General features: G+C 48.1%; 3 protein-coding genes across 3 annotated transcripts; all 3 read left to right on the top strand.

The window, feature by feature from the left end:
- Positions 1-162: 162 nt before the first annotated feature.
- On the top strand, positions 163-13,752 carry srebf2 (sterol regulatory element binding transcription factor 2). Its single transcript, XM_037475769.2, has 20 exons — positions 163-522; positions 3,813-4,180; positions 4,520-4,712; positions 4,927-5,084; positions 5,237-5,389; positions 5,461-5,742; positions 5,835-5,949; positions 6,021-6,166; positions 6,550-6,754; positions 6,860-7,035; positions 7,409-7,658; positions 7,740-7,909; positions 8,004-8,166; positions 8,545-8,662; positions 8,744-8,853; positions 9,374-9,506; positions 9,772-9,943; positions 10,451-10,627; positions 11,314-11,425; positions 11,686-13,752. The coding sequence occupies exons 1-20, from the start codon at positions 432-434 to the stop codon at positions 11,898-11,900; spliced, it is 3,507 nt and encodes a 1,168-aa protein (XP_037331666.1). The 5' UTR covers positions 163-431; the 3' UTR covers positions 11,901-13,752.
- Positions 13,753-14,307: 555 nt separating this feature from the next.
- On the top strand, positions 14,308-16,202 carry nol12 (nucleolar protein 12). The gene is made up of 6 exons (XM_037476392.2): positions 14,308-14,507; positions 14,843-14,948; positions 15,035-15,083; positions 15,177-15,322; positions 15,499-15,596; positions 15,785-16,202. The coding sequence occupies exons 1-6, from the start codon at positions 14,398-14,400 to the stop codon at positions 15,975-15,977; spliced, it is 702 nt and encodes a 233-aa protein (XP_037332289.1). The 5' UTR covers positions 14,308-14,397; the 3' UTR covers positions 15,978-16,202.
- Positions 16,203-17,399: 1,197 nt separating this feature from the next.
- Positions 17,400-22,734, top strand: LOC119220592 (serine/arginine repetitive matrix protein 2). The gene is made up of 5 exons (XM_062566230.1): positions 17,400-18,932; positions 19,339-21,403; positions 21,717-21,834; positions 22,219-22,278; positions 22,714-22,734. The coding sequence occupies exons 1-5, from the start codon at positions 18,842-18,844 to the stop codon at positions 22,732-22,734; spliced, it is 2,355 nt and encodes a 784-aa protein (XP_062422214.1). The 5' UTR covers positions 17,400-18,841.
- The last annotated feature ends 252 nt before the right edge of the window (positions 22,735-22,986 follow it).

The raw sequence follows: 22,986 nt of genomic DNA, 5'->3' as shown, positions 1-22,986 counted from the left end.
AAGATAGGGGGCGCGGTTTATTCAAATGACACGGAAGCGTGTGATGGATGACGTACTATCAGACCACGGCGAATGTGACCCTTTCATTGGGCGATGACGGCTGGTCTCATGACAACAACAGCTTGGCATCGACCAATGAGCGCCCGCCTTTTGCCTCAGAGTCTGTTTGTGAATGACGTAATCAGCGTAAAACAAGATGGCGACGACTTAACCGTATATCGGCGTGAACTAGTTTATCGACGTCGTTGGCTGCCTCTCGTGAGGCTTCCGCGTTGTCTCACGGTTGTTCGGAACAAGAGTTGTCCTCTCGGTTACTTTAGGGTGTTGTGGGCGTAGCTGAACGCCACAGAATAGCCGACCGGTCTTGTGTATTCTCCCCCCTCCCGCGACCCTGCGGTGACAGCCGGGGAGGCGAGCTGCGACAGGACGTGATGGACACCGGAGAGTACATCTCCACCATGGACAACATGGACCCGACTCTAGCCGAACTGGGGGACGAATTCACTCTGGGGGACATCGACGGTGAGTAGTTGTGTCCCCGATAACGTGTCAGTCAGCGCGAGCTCTGTTTAAATGAAGGCTTCACGAGACACAACGTACAGCCCGCGTTTCAAGGGAAGTTGAGAATTGTCACACCTTCACTTCCTATCATTTAAGAAAAAGTTGAGGTCTTCTTACATGAGTCAATACGATTTATTCCGGACAAAAGCACCTTGCACACGCATCATCTTTATTAAGTGGGTGGAGACATGGGTTTTAGGTGGTAGGCAGGTGGGTGTCATCCATCAGGAAGCTGTATGTGGGCAGTGAATGGACTCAAGAATGTCACCTGCCCATCAAGCTCCACTTGGGTTCTCATCGTAAGGCCCTGTAACCATTGAGGATTTAACTATTTAGACTTTTATGTTAGAAATGATGCTTTTGGTAGTATTAAATGAAGCATCTTTTTTTCCCCATGAATGACAATAACAATAATAATAATCAGCAGAGGCATCGAGAGCTGATTTAGTGGCACATCATCTGTGTAAAGGTCCAGTCTGCGCTCTGTAGCCGGGCCCCGAGTGGACATCAGCATCCCCTGACCCAACCTCTCTCTTTTATCAAAACAAGTTTCGCCCTTTGGCACCGGTTGAAAGGACCGGGCTTCTGGTGAAACACTGGACCAGTGCAGAGTCACCAGATTCCCATTATGGTAGAAATGTACGCAATGTCAAATCACCAGAGTGTGTGTGTGTGTGTGTGTGTGTGTGTGTGTGTGTGTGTGTGTGTGTGTGTGTGTGTGGGGGGGGGGGGGGATGATGATGATCTCTTTTCGGAGGTAGAACCCCGTCTTCTTGGCAGTTTTTGGGCGCAGCAGTTGGTTTATACCACCAATCGAATAATATGATTTAACAAATAATACTTGCTGCACACAAGCTAATGCAGTTCCAGAACCTTATCCGGCCTTTAGTTCAGGTCAATCATTCTCTTTTCTCATCAGGGCCCTGGGACAGAGATCAGAGACCTCAGTCACACTCATGTAATCTAACATATTCATTGTGTAAAAGGACAGGACAGGTTGTGTCTGGGTGAGAGAGTGACAACCGACTGAGGGCTTACTGATGAATTCACAGGCAAGCTGCAACGACATCAGCCCTCCCTCACTTGAGTTTCTTTACTTCTCCCTGTTCGGCCCCCCGAGTCTGACTGACACCTTCAGGCTGAGCAGAAACATTGACCTTCGTTGCAGAAGTCGAAGGCACAATCTTCCTGATCATATGTTGCAGAATGTTTTGCTTTTTGTCATTCAGATTAAAATGCATCCCAGCCACCTTCAAATCTTCAGTGGTGGGTCTGATTAGGGTCTCGGTGCTGGTTTCAGTTGAGCATGTTCATTGAGTGTAAGGTCTCAGAGGCCCCTGTAAGGGTTCATGCAGTTGACCCTTGTATTCATCTAGAGCATTCTTCCTCTCCCAATTATTCTCTTAGCAACCGGCGCTGGGATTATGTAACCTATTTTCTCTGCGTCTAGCTGCCGATGGGACTGTCCCCCGCTGACGGCGTTGCCCTTTGTGTAAGCATGTGTGAGGCTCAGAGGCCCCAGACAATTATTTTTTTTTGACCCTCTTCGATCAAAAGGTGTTTTATAGTCCGGACATTATGCACCAATGGAGACAAACGGCTCTGTGTGCGGATGAGACACTTTTATTGCTTTATGCACGATATAAAAATGCAACAAGTGACGACCGATAGTCAAAGGCAACAGAAAGTTGGCTTTGACTGCTGAGACAGATTTCCTTTTTCCACTGTTAACCTTTAAGCTTTATTGATCTATTCTGGTATAAAATCTATCACACTGAAATAAGAGATGACAAAATGACTTTGTTCATTATCAGCTCTTTGATTAGCATGTTTCACCACTCCATGAACTATTCTGTGTGGACACGTTCTTGAAATATTGAAGACTGCCACTCCTTGCCTCTGATGAATGACGTCATTCTAATGTCACAAAGTACCGCAGTGAAATAACGTCTTCATGCTGAGCCATGAGGACTCATTGTTAATCTGCACTGTGGCGTCAAACAGGGCGGGTTAGACATTTTGGCCCTGTGATCTCCTGGTTTATCCACAGTTCACCTTCCCCTATAGAATATTAAGAAGGGTTTATCATTTCACTCTGAAACAATTGGTAGAACTTGTTCTGTCGGGTTGTCCGGTCTCGCTCTGCTGATCAGTGAGACTAAGTTCAAGGTACCAAGTTCAAGGCTGAACACTGTTTATTGACCCCTCATTGACCGTGATGGCTGAACACATACACAGTGATGAGAATCAGTCACGGCAGCTTCCACCATGGAAACATGTATATTCATCCACTGTTTGAACTGCCAAAGTCCAGGAGGACTATGAACAGTGTACCTTAACAACAAACTCAAGAGATGGTCATTGAATGCATAGTTTCATACTGTGATGGTGATACATTTCATTATTTGTCATATTAGTTTTAGGTGGAACTATATTTACAAATGTTACACTCCATGGTGTTAGTGAATTAAATAGATTAAAGTGCTTAATTTTTCGACATAATTAGTTAAAAATCCAGCATCCAAATATTAAAGGATCTGTGTCTGACATTCTGGGATTGCTTAAAGTCTGAAAAAACATATTGAATGGCTTTCCTTCTTCATAAAACAAGTACAGGAATTCAACATAATCTCTGGTTTTTGCCAATACAGTTATTGTGTTGTAGTGTTTATTGTCATTTTGCAGAACCATCGAAACATTTTAAATATGTCACATGGTTTTTGTATCGTTTGGTTTGTGCACCAACGTTTGACACAACATGAGCAAAGCCAATCATCATGGTAGTGCCATCCATCCTTCAGGTCACTCGTGTCAGTGTACTATTTATCAAATTGATTTTTTTCCGCCCTGACGCGACCTTATTTCATGGCCATCAGTGAGAATACAGCGCGCTCTTCTTCAGGTTCAAACAGTAGCGCCTTTCTGTGTGTTCATGTGCAGACTCAAGGCCAAATGCTGTGGCCTTTACTCCTCTTATCTGTGGGCAGTAAACCACATTCACTCACATATGTGTTCAGTTTCAAAGACTTCCTTTCAAGGAAGTGATATCCTGTGTTGTAGTGTTAGCTGTAAACTTGGTCCATTACTATCTTCCTCGTACTGTATTGTGTGTGTGGCTAAGACCTAAAGCTCAAGGTCAACTAATTGTGGGACATGGGGTTTTATTTATTATACTTTAGTTGTATATTAACGTCTCCAATTAGATGGTTGTTAAGATGATTGAAGAGTCGGCGCCTTGTTGTCTTCCTCAGAGATGCTGCAGTTTGTCAGCAACCAGGCGGAGGACTTCCCCGACTTGTTTGAGGACCAGATGGCGATGGCGAGCACAGCGCCGAGTGGCGCCGCCCCCGCCGCCCCGCGCCCTGCCGTTCAGACCCCTCCAACTCCTCCGACCCCCAAGACGCCAGCCCCCGCTGTCTACCAGAGCTCCAGCGTCACGCTGTCTCCCCAGTCGATGCCCCTCACCCCTCCCCTCACCCCCGCACAGGCTCCCTCGCCCTCGGCCGCCCCCGCAGTGCAGCAGCAGGTGACCCGCAGCCCCCCGCTCCTCCAGCCGCGGCCTCAGCTGGTCCAGCCCATCCAGCCCCAGCCCCAACACACAACCCAGCCCACCATCCAGGTACCTCCTGCCCCCCCTTCCCTCCAAGTAGTAACTCATCATTCTTGATAACGAGTGAGCTGGTTTTCATGCAAAGTACTGCAGCGAATTGAAAGCTGTATTCAAGGCTGCAGGGATGGACCAGTGCTTTGTTCCAAGGCGCCTGCCTCTCCTGCTGGGATTTCATTGTCTGTTTGTAGACTGAATTCCATTTTCAGTCATTTGGCCAAAAAAACCCATAGTACTGACAAACTGTAAAATATAACATCTAACTCAGCAGTCCAGTGTCAGCCTGACAGGTGGTTGGATGGAAGAATATGTGTTGATGAACCTTTATATATTTGTTTTCCCTGAATGCAGTTGCACACCCAGGGGATCGCCATGCAGACCCAGAGCTTCCCGGTCCACACCCTGGTTCAGACCCACAGCCAGACGGGGATGCCCATCCAGACCCAAGCGCCCCAAACGGTGATGATTGCCTCCAACGGCGGGCAGTCCCGTTTCATCCAGAGCCCGGTCATCTGCCACCATAACCCAGGCTCCAGTTTCCAAGGTGACCAAAGGGAGGAAAGGAGGCAGTTCTGCTGAACGTTGATCTCTTTTTGATGAAGTGTGAGAAATACGGGGGATACCGATCAAATGTATCGTGCATTTCTCTTAATGCTTACATGATACACGCGTGATGATAATACGGTTTCTCTCACGTTCCGCAGTGTTTTTTTTATTTTACCGACCAAATCAACGACCATCTTCTCTCTCCTTCCCAGTCCTCCAACCCCAGATGCAGAGCATTATGACGTCACCGCAGATGCAGCCGATGACCATTCAGCACCAGCGTGTTCTCACCCCAACCTGTCAGACCATCCAGACGCTGTCTTCGCCCGCCACAGTCCACACTATGCAGCAGCAGATGCAGCAGGTTCCTGTGCGTAAGCTCGCAGTGGACAGCAGTGTATTGATGACTAGATGATTAGATGATTTATAACCGGCCGAACACAGGATCTGTTTTGATCTTTCAAACTCCTTGTAAACAAACATCAACGCTTCCTGTTGACCTTTTGGGCGCATTTCCATCAGGTTCTTGTCCAGCAGCCTCAGATCCTGAAGACGGATTCACTGGTTCTCACAACCCTGAAACCAGACGGCACGCAGGTGCTGTCCACCATGCAGAGCCCTGCAGGGATCGCCAACTTCACCACGCCCATCCAGAACACGGCTCTGCAAGTTCCGGTATGAATGATTTGATATCCCGCTTAACTTGACGCTGGTGTTTTTGTTGACGACTGTCGCGCTGTCTGCAGACTTTGATGAGCAGCAACATCCTCACCACCGTCCCCATGATGATGGGAGGAGGCGACAAGCTGCCGATCAAGCAGCTGCAGCCAGGCTCCACTCACGCTGCACACATGGCCCGATCGAACATGGATCAGAGCCAGATGATGGGAGGTGTAATGGGCCCGGGAGGGGTCGTGAAGGAAGGCGAGAGGAGGACGACGCACAACATCATCGAGAAGAGGTATCGCTCCTCCATCAACGACAAGATCGTGGAGCTCAGAGACCTGGTGATGGGCAATGACGCAAAGGTTGGTCCATCCGGAGGAGTCATTTTGTAATTGTATATAAATGGACTTGAGAGTAGTTGGATCCTAAAATGTACTCCTTTGCGTCTTCACAGATACACAAGTCAGGAGTGCTGAAGAAGGCCATTGACTACATCAAATACCTACAGCAGGTTAACCACAAACTACGGCAGGAGAACCTGGCCCTGAAGATGGGCAACCAGAAGAACAGTAAGTGTTCACGTAACGAAGTCTGATCTGGAGCAACTTGAGGTTCCACCGAGGCCCCGTCTCTATTTCAGAGGCTGTGATTCTGTCTGAGGACGTGGAGCTCAAAGAGGAAATAGTGATGATGTCTCCTCCGGCCTCGGACTCTGGTTCTCCTCCCCAGTTCTCCCCCTACTCTGTGGACTCAGAGCCCGGCAGCCCCCTGCTGGATCACGAGCAGGTAACCCAGCTTAGGCTTTAAAGAAGTAGTGGTTCATTTTATGGATTACCAGATTAATAGCTTTATAGCTGCAGCTTTCCACTGGTCAGAAGGAGATTGTTATGAAAGTTTTATATTAACATAAATGTTCACTACACACAGACTGCATTTAGAAATAATTCTGACCATCTGAATTTTAATGTTGAAACCTTTGAAACTGTTTTTTTAAATAATAGTACAATAGTAGTAATACAAACCACTACTTTCTAGAACTTTTTACAGTTCTCAAATTAATATTCAAAATCTAGATTACTTAAATATCACGGCCATAATTATCATTACTTCAGGTTCATTGATGCATTTATAAGAAGTGATTGATTGTTCTCTCTTAACGTCCCGATCAGATGAAGATAGAACCAGACTCTCCCCCCTCGGTTGGAGTGATGGATCGCTCTCGACTGCTCCTCTGTGCCCTGACCTTCTTCTGCCTGTCCCTGAACCCGCTGCCCTCTTTGTTGGGCTCTGACGACTTGGGGGGCCCCGGCCTACCTGGAGGCCACGGGCCGTCCAGAGCGCTCGCCTGGTTCCCGACTCCCACGCAGGACTTTGGTGAGCAGGGCGGAGTCGTCATGCACCCGGTGACACGGCCGAGCTACTGGCTTTTAACTGTTCTAACAACGGTGCCTGTATTTCATCTCTTATCTGGCTCTCCAGCTTCCTGGCTGCGGTGCCTGTTGCCGTGGGTGATGGTGTGGGTGCTCAGCGGGGTGGGAGCCGTGTGGGGTTGTGTCAGGGTGCTCTACCTCTGGGAGCCTGTCACACCCCTTCACTCCCCAAAATCTGTGTCATTCTGGAGGCATCGGAGACAAGCAGACCTGCATCTCAACAGGGTGAGTGCAGACGAGGTCTTAAACAAGCCAAGTAAAACTACTAATGTTCATTTTACCTCGCATTGTATTTTTCTTTTCAAGCGAGAGTGTGGTCGGGTTTCCAAATTTTGGAAAAGACGATTACACTTCTCCCATAACATGCGACAACAATATATATATATATATATATATATATATATATTGGATTAGATGTGCTTTGAGAATTGTATGTGCAGATTTATGTCTCACCGTAGATCCGTTCATCCCAGTTTGATTGGCTTTTATTCTTTCGCTGATGTCTTAATTGAGCCTCTGAGGAATTTATTTTTAGCCTTTCCTCTCACTCTTCCCTGAGTGATTAGCTCACCCTCTTTTCCTCTCCTCTCTCCCTCAGGGGGACTATACAGCGGCGATGGGCAGTTTAGAGACTTGCCTGTCCGTCTTGACTCGAGCGCTTCCCTCCACCACCCTGGACCTGGTCTGCTCGCTCTCCTGGAACCTCATTCGCTACGCCTTGCACCGACCGACTCCTCTGGGTTGGCTGGTGCATCAGGTCGGGGGGAAGCACGAGGGGGAGGAGTCCAAGACCAGCGCTAAGGACGCAGCGCTGGTTTACCACCGGCTGAGCCAGCTGCAGCTCACAGGTGAGTGTTGAGACCAAAGGGGGTTGACGCTGCATGAAGATTCAAACCCGATGACCCGGTGTTGGCTCTGCCTCTCTGTAGGAAAGCTGCCTCAGCGTAACAGCCTCTGGGCTCTGTCCGTGTCTCTGAGCGCGGTCAACCTCAGCCAGAGCGCCCAAGGCAAGATGGCCCCTGCCCAGCTCACCCAGATCTACGTCACTGCAGCAACAGCCCTGCGCACCGTGCTGGGCCACCACCTCTCCTGTCTGCCCGTGAGTCCGTTACACCATCGACCGTCACGCTTTCACCGGGTTTCCTTTGATTTCTGTCCATCCTCAGCATCTTTATTGTGTGCTCATCTCTTAGGGTTACCTGTTGAGTTGCGCGGAGAGTGTGGCCAGCCAATCAGAGACCAGGCCAATCCCCGACTGGCTCTTCACCCCATTGGGCAGGCAGTTCTTCCTGAGTTGTGATTGGTCGGTGAAGTCGGAGAGCAGCGACGGGGTGTACACGTCTCAGAGAGAACCAAGTACGACATAAATACATACAGCATGCTCTATTTAACCGTCATGTCTTTCTGCTTCCGTTTGTTCTTTCACTTTGTCTTTCTTTTGGGTTTTTTATTTTAACACTACAAACGCTCCAAAAAGAGACAGGATAAACTTAAGTCATGCTTTCTCCATTTAAAGAAGTCTCACTCTGTTGCTGAAATAACTTTCTATGAAAGGAATTAAAATATTTTTAAATGAGACTAAAATTTGAAGACGTCCCATGGTCATCACTGGAAAATAAATGGACCGTGTTACCTTTTTAATAAATTGTATTATTTTTTCTTTGTTGATTTAATGTTAAAGAAAAATGATTTCACTGTTCACCTCGGTTCCCTTCCTTCTGGATCTCACCCCAGCCGACCCCATCGCCCAGCTGCACCGCTGTTTCTGCAGGAAGCTTTTGGAGCGAGCCGTTCACACTCTCATCCAGCCGCAGAGCGACTCCGACGCGGCCAAACGCCACAGCGACTCTGGGTAAGTGGGCCGCACCAGCAACGCTTCTACTGGATGGAAGTGAATTAATGACTCACCCTTTTTTTCTGGCGCTCTTTTCAGGGAGTTCTCCAACGCGCTGGAGTTCCTCCAGTTGTTAAACAGCTGTACAGAGGACTCTCCGTCCCCTCCGTCTCCCTTCTCGTCTCCTCCCAATCACACCACCACCCCAGGTATGAAATGGCTTTAGGAGAACAACCCTGTCCAGTTACAATGAAGCATGAATCACATCGGCTGTCTTTTGAGTGCAAAATGGGGGCTTCTGTTTTTCATCAGCGCATATAAACAAGATATCTATCAGAGTTACTACTGTCAGCAGGAATGGATTTCCTGTATCGTGCACTGATACCATTTTGGCTTTAGGGATTAATCTTTATCGGATCATCACAGATAACACGTGCAGTCATTGAATTACTGTAAAAAGTGACTTGCAATGGATAAGAACACATTGACAATCTGCTGAAAGGATGTTAATCCGCAACACTGTTCATTGATTATTTTTCTGCACACAAAGCATTTTATATAATCAGACATTCAAAGACGGGGTCTCAACCATCACATCTTTCATTTGACAACAAGCGTCATGAAAAAAATTCACAACCGCAAGAAAAATCCAATCAGGCTCTTAGACCGCAATTAGTCTATCCAAATAGTTTTTATTGCTCCATGCTCTGCCTCTTTTCTCCCTGCCAGTGGGAGACCCGGTGAGCCGTTGGTGGGCTCTGGTCCTGAAGGCCACCGTGCATTGGCTGCAGGGCGATGATGTCGCTGTGAGGTCACTGTTGGTGGAAGCAGAGCGGATGCCGAGGGCTCTACACACTCTTGAGTAAGTAAAGAAAATACTTGACAAAACGCAACCTCCAACCCCACAATACAGAAACTGCAGTAAGCATATTTAATTCTTCCTTCTTCAAGTTTAAACTAATTGAAGAGTTACAGAAATCCTCTCAGCTCTGATATGGAAGTCATAACTTGGTCACACTATACTTTTCAAAATCAAACTGAAGGACGTTAATAAAGACAATCAAGCATTTATCTTTGGTGTAAAGGACCCACAATAACTGTCCACACTGTTCTCTACTCTGTCTCAGCCACCCTCTGCCAAAGGCTGTGCTGCTGCTTTGCAAAGCTGTGCAGATGAGCCTGCCTCCTCTGAAGGGAGAGGGGGCGTTAGCCTACCTGTCCCACTGTGACAGAGCCAGCGGATACCTGCGCTCCAGCATCTCGGTGCCGGTCGCTCAGACCGGGAACTGGCTGAACAAGGTAGTGCACAAAGTGTCCCTTGCAGCGCCCCTTATTTCTGCAAGCTCTGGTTCTGTGGTCTGAGCGTCATCTCGCCTGCTGTCTTGCACCCACACGGGTACAGACACCCTGAGTGCTGTCTAACTCGATGCATGCACACGCACTGAATGCTCTGCTGGGGAAGGGCAAATGGGGGGCTTTGTGTGGGTGGCAGGAGGTGGCTGTGGTGCATTGTAGTTGCATTGCATGGTCCTAAAAGCCGAGTGCAATGTGTCTGCAGTGCAGTACAGAGGCCTCCCCAATCTGCACGCACCCCGCCACTTCACACCAGACAGCCTTTACTATGAGCATGCACATTGGGGGAGAACAACCGGTGATGATGACGGTTCTGTTTTTGATGGGTTCTAGTATTGCAGTCAACCAAAGGATACTATAAATAGACAACATTGAATCTTTCTATTTAAGGATCATGCATACACTAGATTCACCTAACAGCACTTTGACCTTTTCTCTTCCTTCCCTTTCAAGGGGGTGGAGCTACTGATCTGTGACCTGCTGCTGTCCTTGAGGACCAGTTTGTGGCAGCGGGGAGGCAGCAGTAATGGAGAACCTGGCCCGGCTCCTGGATCCCAGTTGGCTGGTTTCCAGAGGGACCTCAGCGCCCTGAGAAAGCTCACACAATGCTACAGACAAGCACAACACAAGGTACATCCCTCAATAGATCCAGTCAGAGTATAAAACGTGTATCTCTGGAAGAAACAAGTAACGGATGAGGTGGAGAATCATTGACGCCTAAATGATTATAACTAATAAGGAAATAGTCTTCCTTCATTCCGACTTTGACCAACCTGCATTTCCCGCAGCAACTAAGCAAGATTAACCAGTATAGTCATGTATTTGGGTCATTTATTGCTCATGCATTTGCTAGCGTGGAAAGAAATGGAATGAATTAGTTTTCATTGTCTATATTTCGAATATATATAGAAATCGAATGTATTTACAAGCAGGCAACCCTCCAAAGTAATAATACCCACAATGTGTTTCAGCTGGGATCTTGTTCAGGGTAATGTTGCATTGACTGTATCAAGTTCCCTCTTACTACCAGCAGAAAGACAACAATTTAATATCATCAATCATACTGGTAAGACCTAGTGGTGCTGTAGCCAGAGGGTCTTTAACAACTACAGCGGTTGCTGCTCATTTGTCTGGACCTGTGCGAGTCTCTTAAGGACCACATGAACTGCATCGCTTGGTGAGGTTCTGCAGAGCCACAACTCACTGAGAAATACGATATGATACCCGTCTTGTATGTGGATTAAACCCATGTGTTTCAGCTCCATCACGGAAACTCTGATGTGTGTATCCGTGCGTGTGCTTTTTTTATTCTGCAGGTGTTTCTCCATGAGACCACCGTGAGGCTGATGGCCGGAGCCAGCCCCACAAGGACACACCAGCTGCTGGAGCACAACCTCCGGCGCAGGACCCACAACTCCTACACAGCCGGTAAGGGAGACCTAATCGCCATGGTTACAGATTCTTATTCACACTCAAACTCAGGAGTGGAAGTTCACCTTGACCGCCGGCTCAGAATCGGTTCCTCCTGAATATTAATGGCAGAAATGACTCAAATCAGAGGGCAACACAACTTTGTATTCACACACGGCCGGTTGCACTAATACACACACACACACACGCATTCACGCCAGAAAGCAATGGACCCTGAACTTTTCTTCTTCCTCCACCCCCTTTGTTGCCGTCTGAAGGTGACAGCCTCCTGGGGGAGAGGGAGAGGGCTCATGCCATCCTGCTGGCCTGCCGCCACCTGCCCATGCCGCTGTTAACCCCGCCCGGGCACCGCGCCCGCCTGCTGGCCGAGGCCAAGCGCACCCTGGAGCGGGTGGGAGACCGTCGCTCCCTGCAGGACTGTCAGCAGATCCTGCTGCGTCTCAGCGGGGGCACAACCATCGCTGCCTCCTGAACACACACACACACACACACACACACACACACACACACACACACACACACACTGCTAGATAAAACATACACACACGTGTATTAGGGCTACTCACAATACAACAAACTCTGTAAAGATATAAACCAGGCTACTCACCCACACGTAAGACTCTTACTCTCAATTGTCTGCTTGGCAGGTTCAACATCAGCTCCTCTTTGATGCTCACTTTCGCTGTTGCAGCACAATCGCGCCCCCTTCTGGTCATTAATGGTAACGTGCTGGTATCTGCGCTCATTTTTCAGTGATTCACAACAAAGGAAATCAGGTTAAATAGGCCCCAAAGGGAAAAGGGATCACTATCTGATAGTGATTTAAATGAATGCATTGCAGCAACGCATTGATAGCTGTAGGCCACCAAGCTGTACAATCAGTGCTGCAATAACTGCTACGTGTCATTGAGCTTGCACACTTCAATTAGGGGCGTTGGAGTTTTTGAGGGTAGACGGCCAAGGTCTGCTGTGCACGGCTGAGCTGTAGCATGCACACGGATAGATTAGCACGCTTCTAAACACACAGAGCTGAGTAGCGTCTCTTCTTATCTACCTCACACACTGTGCACCGAAGCACCATGTCGGTTATACTAAATATGAAACAAGTGACCATTTGAAGAGGTGCCTCAATGCAGTGCAGCGTCATTCCTCTATAACCTTGCTGAGCTGCTTTATGTACGCTTTAGGATGCATCAGTACAGTTGCTTTAGGAATTTGGTTTGCAGCCGCAGAGAGTGCAAAAGCAATAGAGAGCTGCTGCTGACATGCTTTGTTCTTTCTAACAAGAATCAGAGGACTCACACAGATGCTTCTGCGTACTATTCCATATTCAATTAATTTCATTTGAACTCCCAATGTGATTGTATATAGGTTGTACATAGGTAGACAAACCGGATTAGAATAAACAGGAAGTCCTTACTTCTGCTTGAGAGGACACGTATCAGAGAAAGAGCTGCATCGAGCTTCCTGTCAGGAGCTCTCACCAGCTGCACTAAAGTGATACTCTAACCAAATCTTTTTCCTATCAAACTCTCACCTGCTATCGTCTTACAAGGTGGCCTCAAAACAGAAAGAAACCCAGACAAACATCCATGAAAGTGAGCGGTGAGCATAGTGTGAGCCGAACACCGAGCACACAGGCGTGATGGGGAAAAGCTGTAGATGCTGGAGGATCACTGGAGGACATCTGAGTGAAAAGGGGCCGAACGTAGTGATAACGGTGAAGGATGGGATGTAAAGCTCTAGCGCAAAATGGCCTTCATGTAATGTAAAGAATTATTTTATTATGTTTCATCACAAGGGAAATGATGGAGGAGTTGTATCTTTGAGAGGTCTTCGTCCAATTAGCTTTTTATTTGTAAATGTTGACTTCCACACGAGCCTGAGCTTCTGTCATTCCTGTTTCTGTGCACTGGGTTTTCTTATTTAAAGGTTATGTAAGATTAATGAGTCTGGTTATGTTTTATATCAATAGAAGCCCTCTTGAATCAGAAACACAATCTTTAACAGGACGATTTTGGTCACATTTAAACAAGCCCAACATTTTAGACTCTTTCTTTCTTTCTTTAAATGCACTCAAACACACATGAATGCTACTAGAATCATGCTCTGCCTTCCAGGTGTAAGTTAGAAACCTAAAGAGTCCTGAATATATTTTGGTATGTTTGCAGAGGAGCCATCTGCAGCCTGGAGGTTTTGCTGTCATTAGTTATGTTACAATGGTTTTATTTTTTGTCTTTCCCTTTGTTGTGTTATATTGTTTGACTTGTCCATCTGGGTTTCATTTTGATGTTTGTTTTGTAATAAAACAACACATGATAGTGCTTGCTGTGTATGTGATCTTTCAGTAATACAAGTACTATGCTGGAAGTGGAGGCGGAAGATAAAAAATGAGTCTACATGTTACATGTTTCATCTAAACCAGAGTGTGAGCGCCCATGTAGATCTGATAACGAGGTGTATCGGTGTCCTCTTTCATACTCTCTTCCATGTAATGAGCACTGGACACTTTAAGTAAAGAAACACTCCAAGGTATTCTTGGCCTGCTTGGATACGACATGGAGATGTCAGAAGAGAGAAGACACATTAATACCAGAGAATAACAAATGCATGGGACATAATGGCCTTTAGGACTGAAACCTAAAGGCCATTATGTCACTACCAGAAACAGACTGTTACCATTTTCATGTAGCTTCTTATTTATCTCAATGACATAACATTAGTTAACCTGATGTCAGAAACAAAGATTATGCCGTTAAAAATGTAAACTGCAGTACAAACTAAAGAATGAGGTAAAGGTTTTAGGTAACGTGTGATTACACGAAGTCAAGAGGCAACAAAAATGAGTCGTCTTGTTAATGGCCGGCGGAACTCGTCAGGCTTTCATGACGTGTTTCTACCCGGACATGTTTCGATGCCCCTCAGTACCAGTATCCGGAAGTAGTGCAGGGTAAACTCACGTGTACGACATGAAAAATACTAAAAAACAAAAGAATGCTTCCAAAAAGGGTAAATTTAAGCCTGGATCCAAGAGAAGAGAAAGCAAATGCCTTGTCACGTTTGATGACAAAGACAGAGAGTAAGTTTATCGACTCATAACAGTGTTTAAATGGCAGGTGTTAGCATTAGCCATATCTTCGGTTAGCACTCCATGTTGTTATTTCCCCCAAATATTTGTATTATTTTGTTTCCACGTTACTTATGTATACAACAAAGCACGTTGTTCTGGGCCATCGTTTTCTTTTTCTTTAGTTTAAGTTACTGCAACTTAAACTTCAGACCAATGTGTTAAATAAGAAGAAAGAAGATTCTGTTGTAATCACTGTTATGTATTATTTAAATTCCACAAATCAAGCCGTTGGATAATTAACTGCTGACAGGTTTCTTAATCTTAATCCTCTTCCGCCCTGGCAGGGATTATTTAACGGGTTTCCATAAAAGGAAGGTGGAGAGAAGGAAAACAGCAGTGGCAGAAATTCGAAAGAAGATAAAGGAAGAGCAGATCAGAGTCCGAGAAGAAGTAAGTGTTCAGTAAAAAGTTAATTTCAACTCTGTTTTGTTGGGAGCATGTAAGGAGCTGATGACATGCCGGCTATCTGCTTTCAGAGGCATAAGGAATACGTGAGGCTGCTGAAGGAGAGGACAGACGCTCTCGGTGAGTTAAAAGCTAAAATCTCATTGCTGATCCTTTTACTGATTTGTGACTCTTTGCTCATCTTTTTTTTTACCTCACTTTAATCCATCTCAGAGGAGGCTGAGGATGATCTGGAAGATGCAATAACCGGTAAAACGGAGTCTGTGCAGTACGACCACCCCAACCACACCGTCACCGTGACAACCATTAGTGAACTCGACCTCACAGGAGCACACTTGCTTGGACCAGCAGACAATCCGGTAATCCCACTGAATCCACAGTTCTTAGCAGTCATGTGTGTTTTTAATCAGCCTAATTTGTGCCACTCCTACTGCTGATAGATCTGTATGGTTGCTCTGAACAAAACGGATGATTTGATTATTGAGGAAGGACACTGAGGGCAGTTTTATTAACAAAGAGGATCTTTCCTTTCCAGGTTAACGAAGAATGCAAAGAGGAAGAAAATGGGAAAAGAAAGGAGGAGGAAACAAAAGCAATGCCTCGAAAAGCCAGAGATACGATAATGAACAAAAAGTAAGCAGTTCATCATGCAGGTCTCTTCATATGAGCAATAATACGTTCTTCCAGTTACAACTTGAAGGCTTGCGTATACACCCCAACAATAGAGTTGGGACATAATGGCGTACTTTAGATGTTTCTACAGAGAGTGTCTGCCTTCCTCCTCAGCTGCATTTCTTCCTCTCTCCCCCCCGCTGCTGCAGGATCCGCTCTCTGAACGCGTCGCTCAGCTCTTTCACCTGCAAGAGGAGGAAAGGGAAGCGGGAAGGCGGAAGTGGACGAGGCCGCCAGGCGGACAAGAAACAGAGCGCCGCCGAGGGTAAAAAGAAAGCCGGGAAGAGCACAAAGTGGCAGAGACGTCGGCTGACTGGGAAGAAGGTGCATCATCGGGTGTGAAGGGGGGAAGAGGAATTATTATTGTCATTTAGCGCTGGAGCCGGGAAGCAGAAATCAGACTGATGTGCTTCTGTTGGACTGTATCAGGAAATCTTTCAATGTCTCCGGTGTACCTGCCGCGTGTCTCATGCTCAATGTTTTTGTAGTGTTTCTTGCTTGATCGTATCAAACTGAGTTGTATTTGCCTACAATTTAATGAAATAAAATAATCTTACTAAAAAGTGACCTTGTGATGCAGACGCATCTCTCAGACTGTCGGTGTGGAATTCTTTTCTTGCTATTGTTTCAAAGGAAATCTGACGCTGTCGTCAACATCCTCTCCAGAGCGTCAGGAAATCAACCCTTTGCTCTGTGTTTCCTCGTCGCTCGCATGTGAGGCGTCTAAAGGAGAGCAAACCATAACATACCAACCGGTGGTGTGATCGATGTTAAACCTACACCTCAGCCGTGTTTATTTATTCACGTTAACCTGAGCCAGCGCCGCCCTGCTGTCACTAGCATGAGCGTTTCTTTTTCGCTTTCTAAAGCCCATGATATTTAATACAGCTGCACAACAGAGGGACCTGCAGGCCACTGGCTCCATGTTGGCTCTGGGTCTGCGTGAGCCTCAGGGCCTCCGCTGTGTTGACCAAGAGCCCCCATGGTCGTCATGGTTGCTTCAGTTTCACTCATTGTCAGAGCAGCCAATCGGAAGGATTCGAGGGTTTTCGGGAGGTCTGGGGAGGATTGCGAGCATGTGGGGGGAGGAGGAGACATGTGCCTGATGGGGGTGTGGTGGGTACACTCAAAGTGGAGCTGACAGCGGGGGCCTCTCGTCAGGTAATGCTCATCAATTCCTAGGACTTTAATACCGACAAAGATTAAGCTGCTTTGCACCTTTTTGATTGGTTAATTCAATGTATAGCGGCATCTTGTTGATGAATGTAGATCGTTATGCATGTGACTAGTGGTAGGTGGTAACGTTTCTCTGTGGGGAGCTTTGACAGTCTGGCATGTGTTCCATTATCTCTAGTGTGATCAGTCATCACCTACCTCCACACTTCAGCTTTAGATCCACCATGAAGTACTAGATCCTCTTTAGTGGTGCAGCTCTGGGTTTACACATGTGTCCCAGCCAAGCGCTTTCTAACTCTCAAAACTAACCCCTTAGTTTTTTTAAAAAGTGTGAGTTATTAATTTTTTCACATTTTTTTTGTCTTGTCTTTGCCTTTATAGTGGTGGTGCGACATATTTCTAATGTTTCTAATGTTTATAAATCTTCCATTTATACTCGTAGTTGCTACAATTAGTTTAATGTCATGTGACATTCCTCCATATTCCGCTCTGCGGTTGCTTCCCAGGTTTTCTCCCGAGGGAAGCAGGTTCCCCCTCCGGACCCACCATGCCGCTCTCCAGAGATGAGCTTATCTGCCCCAAGTTCCAGCCCAACATCTTCGACCCCTCCCGCTGCCACGACTGCCTGCGTCAGAGGCGCCTGCACGCCGCAGAGACGCCGCAGGGACCCACAGCTGAGGCTGAGGCTGGGAAAGACACTGGGATCGGATCAGCCAAAGGAGTGCTGCTAACACCCATCCCATCGCAGGCGGAGGAAAGGGACACCAGCAGCAAGGTAAGGAAGAAGAGAGATGAACACGTAGGTAACCAGGTAACAGAATGGTTGGAGTGGGAACACGAGAAGAACGTGTGCTGAGTGATGGGATTAGATGAGAGCATTGGAAGTCACGAATGAAGTAGAATATCTGCATGTTGTACGCTTGTTTAAGGAGAAATAATGAACTGTGAGATTAGAAACCTTGTAGATTAGAAATGGCATAACAAAGTTTCATGATATTATTCAGAATAATCTGTTTTCACAACTTGTCACTTGATTCAAAATTCAGGGGTTCTGTGTTTGGAAAGAAATCAGGTGCCTTCTGAATCAACACAATGCAACACGGCCTTCATGTGGAGTTCATGAGGTCGCGCGTGAGACTTGTTGCTTTTGACTAAATGGAGAAAAGGTCAGACAGCAGAATGAGAGGCAGGCGTGAGGAGCAGCGTGGAAGCTGTGGCTCCAATGATGTATTAATGAAGGTGGATCACTTACTGCCCTCTTGGGAATCAGTTGTTGTATTAGACAGAACACAGAAACACAGAAAGAACGGTTTCTATAAAGTATTAGTAGTTTACCCTTCTAGCACGTTACTTCTGAGGAGATCTGGTTACAGTATTTGAGCCCACTGTGGGTCAGGAGGTGTACCAGTGTCACTTTATGACATTTACAGACATTGAGGTCACAGCTTTGGATCCTTTCTAAGACTTGTTAAGACTCAGAGGTTTTATGGCAAGAAAGAAAAAAGCAGTGAAATATTAATGAGGAGAGCCGGGTCGAGTTACAGAGGTGTAACCCTAATCAGCGAGGACAGAGGGGAACGTCACTCTCTGAAGCCCCGTGATTGGCCCGCGCCTCACCCTGACATCCTATCAGGAGGACTCTGACGGCGTGTCGGTCGTGAGCAGCTACTGTGACGTCACCGGAGGCCGGGTGGGTTGTAGGGAGAGCTCTTTGTGCATCCTGTGCCCCGGCGGTGAGCTTCATATCTGTGACGACAACGGAGAGAGCACCGACAGGTAGGACAGCACCGCGCCACGTTCCATTGTTCAGACGGACCCTCAACGGTCGAGTTGCATGATTCACGTTCCGTCTTGAGGTTTTCTCTCCTCACTCGGCTCGTAGCTTTCCTCCCTCCGCTTGACTTCTCATCTTTCCACCTCTGCTCTCGTGATCCAGCTGTCACGACCGAAGACACTACCAGGAGTCCAGCGGCTCCGTCAGCACAGAAGACGACTACTCGCCGATCGGAGGGCGTTCGGCCGAGCTCGCCATGACCCGGCTCGACCCTCCACCCCATCGGCCCAGCCCTCGGGCCTGGATGGATGAAGCTCGGAGCGGAGACAGTTTCAGGGGTCAATCAGGTACACGGAGGCTGACCTGGAATATTGTTATTGACTTTTCGTCAGCCGCTTGATTGATTTTGTGGAAGGGGTACCTTGATAAGAGTTGGAAAGGTTGCATACATGACACAATAGCAGCATTGGAAAAAGAAATGAAGCTTAGTGTTTCTTAATCGAGCCTGTGTAGTAGGAGGCCTCTTGACCTCTCCAGTTACAGAGGTGTTCTTTCCCTGGAAATGCTGTTTGATGTCACCAGCTAAGGTGTCCCAGAACAATCATCAGTAAGACAATATCGCTCAGTTTGTGTCAGGAAACCTCAGGTAGTAGCTCAGCGGTTGATCTTTGATGAGATCTTATTTCTCCTACCCCCCTCCCCCTTACCCGCCCTCCTTTCAGTCACACTGTGCCACTTCTCTTTTTCTTGCAGGGTTAAAAGAAGACCCGCAGAGGCGAGAAAGTGGGTACTTCTCCCCGGGGAGGGCAGCGGGTGTCCATTCACTACGTGATAAAGGGCCGCCTGCTCCGTTCCGCCATTTTGAGAGAGGACATCCTATCTTCAGCAGCAGAAGTGTAGAGCCCAAAGACACCGTCCCTTTCAGAAACCCTAACCTCGGCGTGGCGTCTGAAAGGCAAGCCGCGGAGGGTCCAAATGATGACTTGTCTTTGGAAATTGCGCCTCCGGGCCACTATGAAAATGCCGTTGAAGTGGAGGCTCGGGTCGGCCCCCGTTCTCCGAGTCCTACTCCTTTTAAGATAGCGGAGTCGCTGGCCTCAAAGGGACGAAAAGCTTTCAGCAGTTCGTATGGTCGGGGAAACCCGTGTGCTGATGCCTCCACCGATCATCAGTCAGGACGCTTTGGATCCTCCAGGCAAGGCTCCACTCTGCCATCCCGTTCTTCTTCTCCTTCTCGTGGAGAGCTACCGTTCAGACGCAGCGAGTCGGCTTCTATCGGCAGGCATAACTTTGATGGTGGAGGGTGGTCTCATAGGACGGAGCCAGGATCCAGAAGCTCCACGCAAAGCTCCCACGGTCGACGCCTCGAGTCGGGAACTCTGCCAAGAAACTTTAAATCATCTACAGTTTTGGTCAAACCCCAGATCAGCGCGCTTTCTGATTTCCGGAGTGCCTTGAGGAGAACTGAAGTAAACGGGTCGTCAAGCTTTCGGGGGCGTGAGAGCAGGAGCTCGTCTCCCACGAGGAGGGACCACAACCCTTCAGGCCAAATTTCTTTCCGCAAAACAGAAATCACCAGTGGTTCCTCTCATGGATGCCGGAGCAACCCTCGGACTTCGTCTCCATCGAGGAGAACGTCCGAGAGTCAGAGATACTCGCCGCCCCGGAGAAATTACAGCTCGTCTAACCAGCCCACCCTTCAAAAATCAGAATCAACTCTGTCTCTAAGCGGAGGTGGTCACCACGGACGCTGTGGCTCCCCCATAAGAGAAGGCTACGATGTTGGCAGCCAGGCTCAGCTGCATAGCACATCAGCTAAGAACGGAGTGAATGACCAGGAACATGAGCGCCCCATCGTGACCACATCTAGGCGAGGTTACGCCACAAGTCCGTCACTTCTCCGCGAGGCCGAGTCAACCGCTGTGGCTGGCAGTGGACTTCGTGCCGGCCGTTGTTCCCCTCAAGGAAGGAGAGGCAATGAAAGCCCTACTCCATATCAGCTTAAGAAAACCAGTAGTTCTTTACACAGCCGTGGTCGTGAGAGTCGCACCTCCTCGCCTTCGAGGAGAACCAATGAAGCTCCTTCTCGGTCCCTGCAGCGCAAGTCCGAGGCAAACAGTTCCATCCGAAGTCATGAGAGCCCATATCTGTTGCCCTCAAGAAAAAGCTATGACGCTCCTGATCAGCGCTCACAGCGAAAAGAAGATACTGGCTCCTCCCTAAACACCAAGAACCATAACAGCCGCAGCTCCTCTCCTGATAGAAAAGAAAGCAGTGACCTGCCAGGCTACTCCATCCTCAGACTGTCCACCAACGGAGATTCCAACCATTCCCCCCAGAGAAAAAAACCCTCCCACGACTCTAAATCGGATGCCAATCGCTCCCCCCGGGGGTCGACTCCTTCGCTCCGCAGCTCCTCGTGGTCTCGTGCTGCTTCACCCTCCAGACACACCACCCATGGCGGCAGAACAGCATCCGTCACCTTGGAAACACCCGGGAGCCCCGGCAGCGTCAGGTCTGGGGTCGGAAGGTGCAGTCATGTCCATCGTTGCCCCTCCCCTAATGACAAGAGGCCCCCCCACCGCGCACGGAGCCCTTCTCCTTCACCTCAGATTCAACTGAGGAAGCACACCTCCTCCCAGAGCTCCATGGAGTCCTCGGAGTCGGTGGGGTCCGCTGGACGGAACAGGGAGGAGTACGCCACGCTGGCCGACGTGCCGAAGGTCAAAAGGATCCATCACAGAGAGGAGCCGGGGCACGTGGGTCGCCTTCAGAACCAGCTGCCGTCTCGGAGACAGGAGCTCTTTAAGCCAGCCAGGTGAGGCCGGAAGGAGTGGTCAATGGTCGATTTCTTTCTTTATTGGTATAGTTAACTCATCCCAACGTAAATGCTGTAAAAGGGCAGGTGCCAAAAAAAGCTTGTATGAACACGTAGAATTCAAGAAGCAAACCTTTTGGAGGAAAGGGGTTCCTGTACCGCTTCCTGCATGAGGCCCATTGTATTCAATGTAGTTTAGTGGTATTTAAAGGTGTCCATAGCAACCTCCTGTGAGGTCAATGTAGATGATTCAGTCAGATTGAGTACATCCAACCAAATCAGACACATTGAGGTCCTGTTTCTGCTGTCTCAGCCACTCCCTGAGCAAGCATCCCTCCAGAGAGTGGGAAGATGCCGGGGACACGGAGAGAGACCGGCACTACGGGGGCAGTGGGTTTCTATCTCGAGCCCACTCCTCCACCTCATTGCAGGTAGGCTGGTTGGGGCAAAGGGGGGTTTTAATGAAGGATTGAAGCGCAGAGTTAGTAGCGGTTCAAGTCTTTGACAATGTTTTATTAGAGTAAAAAGGATTTCACAAGAGAGCAACGTCAGTAAAGAGAGGGCTACGCAGGGCACAAAACCCTGCGCACTATAATCCACTGCATTGGAATTGCTGCAAAATTACAACCTTCCATACCTTATAGAGAGAACGTCAGAGGAGGGATCCCTCTCCAGGGCTGGTCATGTGTACAGAATGAATCATGTAAAAGATGAACAGTTAACAGTTAATAAGCCAGGTGTACGGCACGTCATCCACATGCCAAACACCACATTATGATGAAATCAAGTGTGGACTGATTGTCTTCATGATCCAGAGGTCTGGCAGTCCCACAGCAGATGAGGGCAGTAACCAGCTCAGACCAGAACACATGCAGGTACGTGTGTTCACTGTCAACGTGTGTGTGTGTGTGTGTGTGTGTGTGTGTGTGTGTGTGTGTGTGTGTGTGTGTGTGTGTGTGTGTGTGTGTGTGGAAACAACCTCGTTGTAAGCTGACGTTACGGTGGATTCTCTTAATGTTTGTAATGAACACAATGAACACAATGCAACTCGATTGTCCTTAAATGTCCTATCTCCAAAAACGGTGTCTGAGGATCCGGTGTCCCGGATGCTCACCTGTGTGCTCACCTGTGTGTCCATGAGACTACGGGGTCCACACAGACACACAGACAACCTGCAGGCGGTCTGCTGGGGCATGTGTTGAAATTCCTGAACTGAAACCAAGAGAGGATTTTTGCAAATAGAGGGTGGAGGGGGTTGCGGGGGGGGGGCGTGGGTGCCACTATGTTCGCAAGCGCCAAAATATCGTCAGCCAGGAAAATATGACAAATGAAGGGACTTGGTTTGGCGTGTTTGGAGACGTCGGGTTGTCAGACTTCAGAGACGTTTGATGGCACCTCGCATTAACGTGCGTGTTTGTTCCGATGACGACGTAGCATTGCGTGACGTGTGATTCCTCGTGGGGCCCCTGCACGCCTGAAGCCACCGAGGCGCGGAGGGCTTGTTTGTGAAAACCGATCCTCGCGGATCCGCCCAGGAAGTAAGTGAGAGAGAGAGAGAGAGAGAGAGAGAGAGAGAGAGAGAG

This window comes from Pungitius pungitius, chromosome 12 (genome assembly GCF_949316345.1).
Source record: "Pungitius pungitius chromosome 12, fPunPun2.1, whole genome shotgun sequence".
Taxonomy (NCBI): domain Eukaryota; kingdom Metazoa; phylum Chordata; class Actinopteri; order Perciformes; family Gasterosteidae; genus Pungitius; species Pungitius pungitius.
This window is presented reverse-complemented; position numbering and strand designations above follow the sequence as displayed.